A 13399-nucleotide genomic window follows, 5' to 3' on the forward strand; every position below is an offset into this window, starting at 1 on the left:
TCCTGGAAGTGTTTACCTTCAGTTCCTCACAATCCGGACTGCAGCCCATCACTTGTCTATCTGTCACCCTGCGGCTTTACCCCCAGCCCAGCTTCCCCTTGGCCCCAGAGGAGGCCTTTTTGTAAAAGGCGAAAGATTTATGCGATCTGAAGAGAAACCAAAATATGAGGAGGCCTTTTTGTTTGTTTGTTTGTTTTTGTTTTGAGACGGAGTCTCACGCTGTAGTCCAGGCTGGAGTGTAATGGCACCATCTCAGCTCACTGCAACCTCCGCCTCCTGGGTTCAAGTGATTCTCCTGCCTCAGCCTCCCAAGTAGCTGGGATTACAGGCATGCACCACCACGCCCGGTTTACTTTTGTATTTTTAGTAGAGACGGAGTTTCTCGATGTTGGCCACGCTGGTCTCAAACTCCTGACTTCAAGTGATCTGCCCACCTCAGCCTCCCAAAGTGCTGGGATTACACGCATGAGCCACAAGGTCTGGCCCCCAGAGGAGACCTTCTAATACTTTAATCTCCCCCTTCTCACTTGGAATTTAGGAATTTCACAGCATATTTGTGCATCTGTTTTAAAAGCTGCTTAGGATTTGGCGGGCTCTTGTGGTGTACTCAGTCTCCTTCGGATTACAGAAGTTCTCCTTTATTACCCTCCTGCCTTTGCTCCTTCTGGGACTTCCATTATTCATGTTAGCTCCCCTTAACGTGTTCTTAACTCTCTTTCCCACCCTTATTTCCATTTCTCAGCTTTTTTACCTCTTTGTTCTGTGATATATCTTCTACTTGATATTCCACATTACTAATTTGGTCACCATGGAGAAGCATGCTTTTTTTTCTGGGCCAGTGACTGGGCTTTCACTACTGTTTCTGATAAAGTCTCTTCCATTTAATTGCTACTTCAGTGAGATCTGCCTTTTCCAGGGAATGGGATTCCTGTCCCTCTGTGCCTCCTCAGGTGAGGGTTCCCTTTTTGTATTGTGTCTGGTTGCTCTGGGTTTTTATGTTTCCTTAATGAGTCAGGGCTGCTGAGTAGTGGCCAAGAGGGGAGTGATTGGAGACAGCAGTTTCTGCTCTCTGGGCTGAGGTGAGAACTGGCAAACCATCAGCCCTTGCGGAGGATGGGGTGGGTGGGGAATTGTTTGCAGGTCTCTTTGACACAGGTGACTCTCCTGACTTCGGCACCCCCACCCCAGCCTGCTGGCTCTCCAGGTCTCTGAGCAAGTGGATGCTGTCCCTCCCAGAGGATTCTTAGTTCAATGAGATCCTTTCTGTTTGGGCAGTTGGAGGAGAAGATTCTCTTCTCTCTCTCTTGCTTTTTTTTTCTCTTTTTTTGGTGTTCCTTCAAGGAACCATGAAATTATGATTTTTGCTCCAGGCTTTGGGGCTGCTGCCGCCTAGTTTGGAAGATTGTTAACCAAACAAGGGCATCTTGCTAAGTGGATGCTTAAGTCTCTGCTCCTCTTATAAGGCTGTTTGTGGCCTGGGGAGGGAGTGTGTTTGCCTGCAGGAAAGACTTTTGATAATTTGCACAAGGACTCTCTTTTCTTGCCAGGACAAGTGTCCACAGGGCTGCATCTGGAGGGTACTTTTCTCACCAAGACCCTGCTAGTGGCTGCCCTAACCCGCCTCCAGGGCTTCCTTCCCTCCCGCGCTGCTGTTCCTTGGCTCTCTGCTGGTACCAAGGAGAGCCCAGTTCTGGTCTGTCTTCTTTCCAGAATCCAGAGTAGAACCTACAGCCTCAGAGGCAGCCACCCTCTTTTTTTTTTTTCACGTTTTATTTATTTAATTAATTAATCTATTTATTTTTTGAGACAGAGTCTTGCTCTGTTGCCCGGGCTGGAGTGCAGTGACGCGATCTCGGCTCACTGCAACCTCCACCTCCCAGGTTCGAGCGATTCTCCTGCCTCAGCCTCCAGAGTAGCTGGGGTTACAGATGTGCATCACCATTCCCCCCTAATTTTTGTATTTTTAGTAGAGCTGAGGTTTCACCATGTTGGCCAGGCTGGTCTTGAACTCCAGACCTCAGGTGATTCACCCACCTCAACCTCCCAAGGTGCTGGGATTATAGGTGTGAGCTGCTGCCCCTGGCCTACTTTTACTTAATTGTTTCAAAAAAGTTGGAATGTACAGTAAAACAAAAGAGGCAAGAAATAAGTTTTAAGTCTCACCATCCAGAAGCAAATATTGATAATGTTGTTCATCTTTCTAACCTCTAAGATTCAAATATATATATATATATACACACACACAGTTTTGCTCTGTCGCCCAGGCCAGAGTGCAGTGGTGCGTTCTCAGCTCACTGCAGCCTCTGCCTTCTAGGTTCAAGCTATTCTTGCAAGTCGGCCTTCTGATAAGTGGGATCACAGGCCTCTGCCACCACACTTGGCTAATTTTTGTATTTTTAGTAGACACAGGGTTTTGCCACATTGGCCAGGCTGGTCTCAAACTCCTGGCCTCAAATGATCCACCTACCTCGGCCTCCCAAATGCTGAGATTACAAGTGTGAGCCACTGTACCCAGCCAGTGTGTACATAATTTTGATTTTCTAAGTATGCCTTAGGTCATACAGTATGCATATTTTAAAAGCTCTTAGCAGTTTCTGTTCAGAAAGACTAGGTCAGTGTCTGCCTTCCTAGTAACAGGGCAGAGGTCAGCCTGTCCTACCACACTCTAGCCAGTGTTTACTGCTTCTGCTCACACTTTCACATGAAGGCTATTAGGAGCTATTGACAAAGTTTAAGCAGACAAAGCACATAACCAGATTTGCATTTCTGATTCCAACTTCAGGGCCTAATAGCTCTATGAGTCTCATGTGGCCCCTAGGAGGCATTCAAGATAATGGTGACACTAAGCAAAGGGGCAAGCTGAGGTGGAGAGTCTGAACAAGCAGGTCTCTAACCTGCAGCTGTGGAGAAAGCAATTCAGGGTTTCCTGTGGCAGGTGGAGGGAATACCTACCTGGCAGAGCATGCAGGTCTCTTTGATATGCACCTTCATGTATTATCTTGTTCAGGGTCGGGATCCTTATCTCCCATTTGCAGATGAGAGAACTGAGGCAGAGAAAGGTTCAGCACCTTGCCTTTGATTGCATCGCTGGTCATTCTGGCTTCAATGGCAGGGCTACCAGCCTGTGCTCTTCATCACTGAGCTTCCTGGCCTTAGGCCACTTCCCTGGACCATTAGTTGGATTCTCAGAGTAGTTTCCAAGCCAGATCTTTCAGAGAGCTTTTGTTTGTAGGACAATTTTAAGACACTAGGTTCTTGAATGTTTTGTGTTAAGTCCCAGATTTCTCTTCCTATTTCCTACTTCTCCAAAAAGACAGAGCTGACATATTTGAATGTAAGCTCTTTGAGGCAGAGCCCTTATAACCGTCTCTGTATAAAACAGTTCCCACCCCAGTGATCTGGACTTGGATGCTTCAATCAACAACTATCCTGTTAAATAGGGCAAGTTTTTCTTAGACCCCCATTCTGATAAAAGAAAAATCAGCCGGGCGCGGTGGCTCACGCCTGTAATCCCAGCACTTTGGGAGGCCGAGGCGGGTGGATCACGAGGTCAAGAGATCGAGACCATCCTGGTCAACGTGGTGAAACCCCATCTCTACTAAAAACACAAAAAATTAGCTGGGCATGGTGGCGCGTGCCTGTAATCCCAGCTACTCAGGAGGCTGAGGCAGGAGAATTGCCTGAACCCAGGAGGCGGAGGTTGCAGTGAGCCGAGATCGCGCCATTGCACTCCAGCCTGGGTAACAAGAGTGAAACTCCGTCTCAAAAAAAAAAAAAAGGAAAAAGAAAAATCAAAGAAATTATGATTGACCCAGCTCAACACACACTGTTGCATTGTGTATATGTGTTTTTGGTGAACCCACTTTGGAAACAATGAAAAGTCACATCTGTGGAGCATTTTTACAGCACTTTTACAGTCATTTATGATATTAGAGACCTGCCCAGGCACTGGGCCAGGTGTTCCACATGTACTGTGTCATTATGTAAATTGTTTCTCATGAGAACTTGAGAAGCTAGCAGGGTAGCTATTATTATCCTTGGATTGGTTTGTTTTTGGTTCTTTGGGTTTTTTCCCAGGGGAAGAAGCTGGAGTTTGAACAGCCTCTGGCCTACATGGGCTCCCTTTTACAGAGGCTGCTTTAGCAGGGATCTCCTTTAGCTCAGGCAAATAAGCCAGCACCAGACCAGGTCCCCCGCACTCCTTTGTCTATTTTCCCCTTTGTTTCTTGGATCTGAAAACCCTTCAAGGCTTCAGAGGAAGCTCAGTGAGTTGATTCTCATGTACCGGGAGAAGAAAATGTAGAGGCGGCGGAACCAGAGGAGCTGGCTGCGGTGGCAGGACATGGCTCTCTAGAAGAATCAAAGAGAACCAGTTATAAAACACTTGCACTGGAGCTGTTTCATTACTATCAGATCTGGCCTTCTCACCTGAAATCCTTCCTCACACTAATATGTTTCATGCTATAGCCTTATCTGTCTTCTTCCTGTAACCCACAAACCTCTCTGAATCGGCCTCATATCCCTGCCCCTGTTTTCCCATCTCTTGCTTACTCCCTGTGATTATAACAGACAATGCTCACGGTACTTATAGCACTCACCATGGGATACCAGAAAACTGGCAGAACAGTCTACGTGCATCATCTCAATGTTAACCCTGTGAGTTAAGTACTATTACTGCTTTTTAAAAAATAAATAGATGCGTGCTAAGTGAGATGCTAGACAGAAAAAAAAAAAAATAGATGAGGGAACTCACCAATCTCAAAGAGCTAGTAGGTAGTAGAGCTGGCTGAGATTTTAACCCAGAGCCATCTGATTGACTCTAGAGTCCACATTCTTAATCATGTTGCTACTATCTCAAATATACAACACAAACAGAGATGTTTTATGGGAAGCAAGCCAGTACACTATTCCCAAATTCCTCTGAGTTAGGTAATTTGGGGAGATACAATCACTATCAGAAGAAGAAAAAAGGAATGGCACATAGGTATGAGTTGTTCTTCCTGCCTTCTAGGGGAAATGTACATTATTTTGTTATTCAGACCTAATATAGTTTGGTTTTTAAACAGAATAGATTATAGCAACTGACTTCACTAGATATCCATAAAAGGATGTGCCTCTTTATTTCTAAGTACCATAGTTAACTTGCCTCTCTAAGCTATTATCTTCACAACCTTTTATGTAAAGAACCCCTTTTATGCCAGGCACGATGGCTCACGCCTGTAATCCTAGGACTTACGGAGGCTGAGGCAGGTGGATTACCTGAGATCAGGAGTTAGAGACCAGCCTGGCCAACATGGTTGAAACCCTATCTCTAAAAAAAAATAAAAAATAGCTGGGCACGGTGGAGCATGCCTGTAGTCCCAGCTACTCGGGAGGCTGAGGTGGGAGGATTGCTTGAGCCCAGGAGTTCTGGGCTGTAGTGCGCTATGCTGACCAGGTGTCCGCACTAAGTTCAGCATCAATATGGTGACCTCGCCAAAGCGGGGGACCACCAGGTTGCCTAAGGAGGAGTGAACCCGCCCAGGTCGGAAATGAAGCAAGTCAAAACTCCTGTGCTGATCTGTAGTGGAATCGCGCCTGTGAATAGCCACTGCACTCCAGCCTGAGCAACACAGTGAGACCCCATCTCTAAAAAAAATAAAAATAATTTAAATAAAATAAATAAATAAAAATAAAAAATAAAACCGTTTTATACTCATTGTCAGAAGCTACATAACTTTAAAGATGTAAACATACCTTTGATAACCAAGATTTAACTGGTAAAGGGAATTAAGGGAGAACAATCACCACAGCATATTACACAGCATTGTTTCAACAGGAAATTCAACTACATTTTTTTTTTTTTTCTGAGACGGAGTCTCTGTTGCCCAGGCTGTAGTGCAGTGGTGCGATCTCGGCTCACCGCAACCTCTGACTCCTGGATTCAAGCAATTCTCCTGCCTCAGCCTCCAGAGCAGCTGGGATTACAGGCACCCACCACCATGCCCAGCTAATTTTTGTACTTTTAGTAGAAACCAGGTTGGCCAGGCTGGTCTTGAACTCTTGACCTCAAGTGATACCCCCACCTCAGCTTCCTAAAGTGCTGGGATTACAGGCATGAGCCACGGAGCCTGACCCAACTACAATTTTTTTTTTCTTTTTTTGAGATGGAGTCTCTCTCTGTTGCCTAGGCTGGAGTGCAATGACATGATTTCGGCTCACTGCAACCTCCGCCTCCTGGGTTCAAGATATTCTCCTACCTAAGCCTCCAAGTAGCTGGGATTACAGGTGTCCGCCACCACGCCTGGCTAAATTTTGTATTTTTAGTAGAGACAGGTTTTCACCATGTTGGGCAGGATGGTCTTGATCTCTTGACCTAGTGATCCTCCCACCTCGACCTCCCAACTACAATTTTTGAAGAAAACGTACCATCAAACAAAATGGATGTATAAACTCGCAGAATGGAATGAAAATTTTGAAGATTATAATAAAGATAAACTATTTAGAAAAACATTGAGAGAGAACTTTGTAGTCCAAAAATCACACTTGATTTATCTACTTGTAATAGTTACCCAGTTACAAGGATTTCCCTGGCTGGGCGCAGTGGCTCATGCATTTTGGGAGGCCAAGGCAGGCGGATCATGAGGTCAGGAGTTCCAGAACAGCCCAGCATGGTGAAACCCCATCTCTACTAAAAAAATACAAAAGATTAGCCAGGCATGGTGGTGCACGCCTGTAATCCCAGCTACTTAGGAAGCTGAGACAGGAGAATTACTTAAAGAAGAGGCAGAGGTTGCAGTGAGCTGAGATCATGCCACTGCACTCCAGCCTGGGCGACAGAGCGAGACTCCATCTCAAAAAATAAAAAAAAAATTTTTTTAAGGATTTCCTATGTCATGTTGCCTCCATGGCCATATACTGAGATGCCCTAATAGTTCAATGACTTTCAGCATTCATTCAGTAAGATGGATATGTATAGAAATAATTCATTTAGTGTCTCCAAAATTTTATTTATGTGTGTCCAAAATTGTATGTGCAATTTTGTATTCCTGCTTTTTCCCCTCTTTTGTAGCATTTTCACTATGTAGCCTTCAAAACTGTGATTTTACTCATTATATAGTACTGTCTCATTCACCTAGTGAATATTAGTTCCTATTTTGGCTATTATAAATTATTCTAATAAACATCCTTGCACATAAATTTTGGAACATATCGTTGCTCATTTCCTTAGCATAAAATTATAGAAATATACAGAAAGATTAGAATTTTTAAAAATTATGAAAATAAAAATTATTGGGTCAGAGTATGTATAAATTTATTTTTATATATAATATATATTTTTATAAATTATATATATATAATATATATTTTTATAAATTATATATATATTTAATATATATTTTTATAAATTATATATATATATATATATATTTTTTTTTTTTTTTTCCTAGAGACAGGGTCTCACTCTATTGCCCAAGCTGAAGTGCAGTGGCATAATCATGTCTCACTGCAGTCTCCAGTTCCTGGGCTAAAATGATACTCCCACCTCAGCCTCCCAAGTAGCTGGGACTACAGGTAGGCATTTCCACATCTGGCTAATTTTTTTTTTTTTTTTTGAGACGGAGTTTCACTCTTGTTACCCAGGCTGGAGTGCAATGGCGCGATCTCGGCTCACAGCAACCTCCGCCTTCTGGGTTCAGGCAATTCTCCTGTCTCAGCCTCCTGAGTAGCTGGGATTACAGGCACGCGCCACCATGCCCAGCTAATTTTTTGTATTAGTAGAGACGGGGTTTCACCATGTTGACCAGGATGGTCTCAATCTCTTGACCTTGTGATCCACCTGCCTCGGCCTCCCAAAGTGCTGGGATTACAGGCTTGAGCCATCGCGCCCGGCCCTAATTTTTTTTTTTTTTTAATTTTTTGTAGAGATGGCCTTGCTATATTGCCCAGGCTGGTCTTGAACTCCTGGCCTCAAGCGATCCTCCTGCCTTGGCCTCTCAAAGTGCAAGGATTAGAGGCATGAGCTACCATAACTCCTAGCCTAATTTTTTCTTTTTTTTTTTCTAATTTTTTTCTTTTTAATTAATTTTTTTTTGAGACAAAGTTTCACTCTTGAGCCCAGGTTGGAGTGCAATGACGCAAACTTGTCTCACTGCAACCTCTGCCTCCTGGGTTCAAGTGATTCTCCTGCCTCAGCCTCCCAAATAGCTGGGATTGCAGGGATGTGCCACCATGCCCAGCTAATTTTTGTAGTTTTAGTAGAAACGGGCTTTGGCCATGTTGGTCAGGCTGGTCTCAAACTCCTGACCTCAGGTGATCCACCCCCTCAGCCTCCCAAAGTACTGGGATTACAGGCGTGAGCCACCGTGCCTGGCCTTTATTTTTTAATTTTTAAATATCTTAATAATTGTATAATTATAGTAATAATAATTGTATAATTATAGTACAATTATTGCTATAATAATACAATTATTACTATAATTATACAATAACAATTACTTGTATAATTCAGTAAATTTGGCCAGGTGCAGTGGCTACTTGGGAGACTGAGGTCAGAGGATTTCTTGAGCCCAGGAGTTCAAGACTGCTGTCAGTTATGATCACCTCTCTGCACACCAGCCTGGGCAAGAGACAGAATGAGAGCCTATCTGTAAAAATATTTGTTAATGATATATATATACACATATATAAATTATATATGCAAATATATAAAAAATATATAAAATGTGTGTGTGTGTGTAAATATATATATATATATATATATATATATATATATATTTTTTTTTTTTTTTTTTTTTTTTTTTTTTGAGACAGAGTTTCGCTCTTGTTACCCAGGCTGGAGTGCAGTGGTGCAGTCTCGGCTCACTGCCGCCTCTGCCTCCTGGGTTCAAGCAATTCTTCTGCCTTAGCCTCCTGAGTAGTTGGGATTACAGGTGCATGCCAGCATGCCTGGCTAACTTTTATATTCTTAGTAGAGACAGGGTTTCACCATGTTAGTCAGACTGGTCTCGAACTCCTGACCTCATGATTCACCCACCTTGGCCTCCCAAAGTGCTGGGATTACAGGCATGAGCCATCACACCCGGCCTAAATTATATTTTAAAAAATATAGCGGTCACCACAAACGCAGGGAGAGAAACAAGGGAGCAAGACTGAAAATTTGAACAACAGAAGGCAGGTAAAGAATGGGGGCGGAGTGTTAAACAGAAAACATAAAATTAGAGAGTAGAAATGTCCAAATATAGCAGTAATTACAAATACAAATGGACAAAATATATCCATTATGTTTCATAGCAGGACTTAGAAAAATCCAACTACATGCCACTTACAGAAAATACAACTAAAAATCACAACAAAAGGCTGAAAATAAAAGGATTAAAGAAAAAGATAAACCATGCAGATACTAGCCTAAAGAAAGCTAGTATACAGAGGCCAGGTTCTGTGGCTCACACCTATAATCCCAGCACTTTGGGAGGCCGAGGTGGGAGGATTGCTTGAGGCCAGGAGTTCAAGACCAGCCTGGGCAATATAGCAAGACTCTATCTCTACAAAAAAAATTTTTTTTTCAGGAGTTCAAGACCAGCCTGGCCAACATGGTGAAACCCTGTCTCTACTAAAAATACAAAAATTAGCTGGGTGTGATGGCACACACCTGTAATCCTAGCTACTCGGGAGGCTGAGGCAGGAGAATCACTTGAACAGGAGGCAGAGGTTCTAGTGAGCTGAGATCACGACACTGTATTCCAGCCTGGTAACATAATGAGACTCTGTTTCAAAAAGAAAAGAAAAGAAAGGAAAGCAAGAAAGCTAGTATATGGGCCTGGAGTGGTGGCTCATTCCTATAATCCCAGCACTTTGGAAGGCCGAGGTGGGTGGATCATTTGAGCTCAAGAGTTTGAGACCACCCTGGGTGACACAGCAAAACCCCATCTCTACAAAAAATACAAAAAAATTAGCCTGGTGCAGTGGCATGTGCCTGTAGTCCCAGCTACTTGGGGAGCTGAGTTGAGAGGATTGCTTGAGCCCAGGAAGTTGAGGCTGCAGTGAGCCGTGCTCATGCCACTGCATTCCAGCTTGGGTGACAGAGCAAGACCCTGTCTCAATTAAAAAAAAAGAAAAAAGAAAACTGGTATAGCAACATCAATATTAAAATAGAACATATGGCCGGCCGTGGTGGCTAATGCCTGTAATCCCAGCACTTTGGGAGGCCGAGGCAGGCAGATCACAAGGTCAGGAGATCGAAGCCATCCTGGCCAACATGGTGAGACTGTCTCTACTGAAAGTACAAAAATTAGCTGGGTGTGGTGGCTCGCACCTATAATCCCAGCTACTTGGGAGGCTGAGGCAGGAGAATCGCTTGAACCCAAGAGGCACAGATTGCTGTGAGCTGAGATCGCACCATTGCAGTCCAGTCTGGCAACACAGTGAAACTCCGTCTCTAAATAAATAAATAATAGAACATAAAGCGAAAACCATTACTAAAGAGGGACATTATAAGATAATAAGAGGGGGGCCGGGCGCGGTGGCTCAAGCCTGTAATCCCAGCACTTTGGGAGGCCGAGGCGGGTGGATCACGAGGTCAAGAGATCGAGACCATCCTGGTCAACATGGTGAAACCCCGTCTCTACTAAAAATACAAAAAATTAGCTGGGCATGGTGGCGCGTGCCTGTAAACCCAGCTACTCAGGAGGCTGAGGCAGGAGAATTGCCTGAACCAGGAGGCGGAGGTTGTGGTGAGCCGAGATCGCGCCATCACACTCCAGCCTGGGTAACAAGAGCGAAACTCCATCTCAAAAAAAAAAAAAAAAAGATAATAAGAGGAATCAGCCAGGTGCAGTGGCTCACGCCTATAATCCCAACATTTTGGGAGTCTGAGGCAGGTAGATCACTTGAAGTCAGGACTTCAAGACCAGCCTGACCAATATGGTGAAACCCTGGCTCTACTAAAAAAAATATAAAATTAGCCCGGCGTGGTGGCACACACCTGTAACCCAGCTACTCAGGAAGCCGAGGCAAGAGAATCGCTTGAACCCAGGAGGCAGAGGTTGCAGTCAGTCGAGATTGCACACACTCCAGCCTGGGCAACAAGAGCAAAACTGTCTCAAAAAAAGAAAAAAATAATAGTAAGAGGAATAATCTGCTAACAAGATACAACAGTTTTGGGCCAGGCCGCAGTGGCTCATCCCTGTAATCTTATCAGTTTGGGAGGCTGAGGCAGGCAGATCACCAGTCAGGAGTTCAAGACCAGCCTGGCCAACATAGTGAAACCTCCTGTTTGCTAAAAATACAAAAAATTTAGCCATGCTTGGTGATGCTGGCTTGTCTGTAATCCCAGCTACTCAGGAGGCTGAGGCAGGAGAATCACTTGAACCCAGGAGGCAGAAGTTGCAGTAAGCTGAGATCTCATCACTGCACTCCAGCCTGGGCGAGACTCTATCTCAAAAAAAAAAAAAAAAAATCAGTGCTACAAAACCCATTCACTGACTACAAAGCAATTAAATTATAAAGCAAGGACAAAAAGACCACATACATACACACAGCCATGCCATTCTCATTTGTGGTAGTTATGTTCTATAAAGTCACTGAGAACGTTGAATTAGTGAATACTGAACCATTGCTTCTAGTGGAAGTACAGGGTTGGGTTCCTCCAAGCCTCTGGACACAATATTTTCATCAGCTGATCAATATATAACCTTGTTTTGTGTGTATTTCTGTTTAAAAACTCCAAATGAGGCTGGGCCCAGTGGCTCACGCCTATAATCCCAGCACTTTGGAAGGCCGAGGCAGGTGGATCACGAGGTCAAGAGATTGAGACCATCCTGGTCAACATGGTGAAACCCTGTCTCTACTAAAAATACAAAAAATTAGCTAGGCATGGTGGCGCGCACCTGTAGTCCCAGCTACTCAGGAGGCTGAGGCAGGAGAATTGCTTGAACCTGGGAGGCAGAGGTTGCGGTGAGCCGAGATCGCGCCATTGCACTCTAGCCTGGGTAACAAAAGCGAAACTCTGTCTCAAAAAAAAACTCCAAATGAAATCTATATTGTTGATTATTAGCACTGAACTCATGGGCAATGGCACTGTACTGTAACTCATGCTTGAATGAAGCTGATCAAAATAAGGCATGTTACAGCCTCTTGTGATTATGAATGCAAGACAGCACTTCAGCATCATTCTTAGAGGCTATTTTAAACAGCAAAATCAACAAAACCCACAAAAATGAGAAAAATGGGACATTATAGATACCACGGAAAAGTATTTTTCTACAGTAGGAGCACTGAAACAGTTGGGAACATGCATATGTGCATCCGGTGACTCACATGTTTCTCTGCTCTGCAAGTGTCCACGAATGACCACAAAAGCACTTCGAGCACTGACATTGGAGTTGCAAATGAATTTCAGTGAGTAGGTGCATTCACAAATATAGAACTACGAGTAATGAAGATGGACACACACATTTGTGAACTCTAAATTATACCCTCAAAGATGAGGCAGAACTCACAATGGAAACTATAAATTACTTATAATTAAATGACAGTAGAAGAACTTGTCATGTGTAGTTAAAGAAACAATTCAAGGAAAATTAATAGTATTAAAGTATTTGTTTTTTAAAGATTGAAAATGAAAACAAAGCTAAACTTTCAAGTTAAAGAGAAGAAACAAGCCGGGTACAGTGGCTCATGCCTGTAATCCCAGCACTTTGGGAGGCAAAGGCAGGTGGATCACTTGAGGTCAGAAGTTCGAGACCAACCTGGCAAACATGGTGAAACCCAGTCTCTACTAAAAATACAAAAATTAGCTGAGTTCAGTCGAATGCCTGTAGTCCCAACTACTTAGGAGGCTGAGACAGGAGAATCGCTTGAACCCAGGAGGCGGAGGTTGTCGTGAGCTGAGACCACTCCACTGCATTCCAGCCAGGGTGACAGAGTGCGATTCTGCCTCAAAAATAAATAAATAAATAAATAAATAAATAAATAGGCCAGGTGTGGTGGCTTACGCCTGTAATCCCAGCACTTTGGGAGGCCAAGGCAGGTGGATCACCTGAGGTTGGGAGCTCGAGACCCTAGCCTGACCAACAGGGAGAAACTCCATCTCTACTAAAAAACAAAAATAGCCAGGTGTGGTGTCACATGCCTGTAATCCCAGCTACTGAGGAGGCTGAGACTGGAGAATCACTTGAAACCGGGAGGTAGAGGTTGCAGTGAGCCAAGATTGCACCATTGCACTGCAGCCTGGGCAACAAGAGCGAAACTACGTCCAAAAAAAAAAAAGGGCTGGGCATGGTGGCTCATATCTGTAATCCCAACACTTTGGGAGGCTGAGGTGGGTAGATCTCCAGAGGTCAGGAGCTCGAGACCAGTCTGACCAATATGGTGAAACCACATCTCTATTAAAAATACAAAAATTAGCCAGGGGTGGTGG

General features: G+C 44.0%; 1 protein-coding gene across 1 annotated transcript in view; it reads right to left on the bottom strand.

Moving 5' to 3' along the window:
• The window catches only part of PIGL (phosphatidylinositol glycan anchor biosynthesis class L), a 119629-nt gene that overhangs the window by 18517 nt on the left and 87713 nt on the right, over positions 1 to 13399 (bottom strand). Inside the window, exon 7 of the mRNA XM_064378275.1 lies at positions 2953 to 4350. Coding sequence (XP_064234345.1) covers positions 4252 to 4350 — 99 coding nt within the window. The 3' untranslated portion in view covers positions 2953 to 4251. The remainder of the gene's footprint in view (positions 1 to 2952; positions 4351 to 13399) is intronic.

This window comes from Aotus nancymaae, unplaced genomic scaffold (assembly GCF_030222135.1).
Source record: "Aotus nancymaae isolate 86718 unplaced genomic scaffold, 86718_ANA_hifiasm-v0.15.2.pri h1tg000018l, whole genome shotgun sequence".
NCBI lineage: Eukaryota > Metazoa > Chordata > Mammalia > Primates > Aotidae > Aotus > Aotus nancymaae.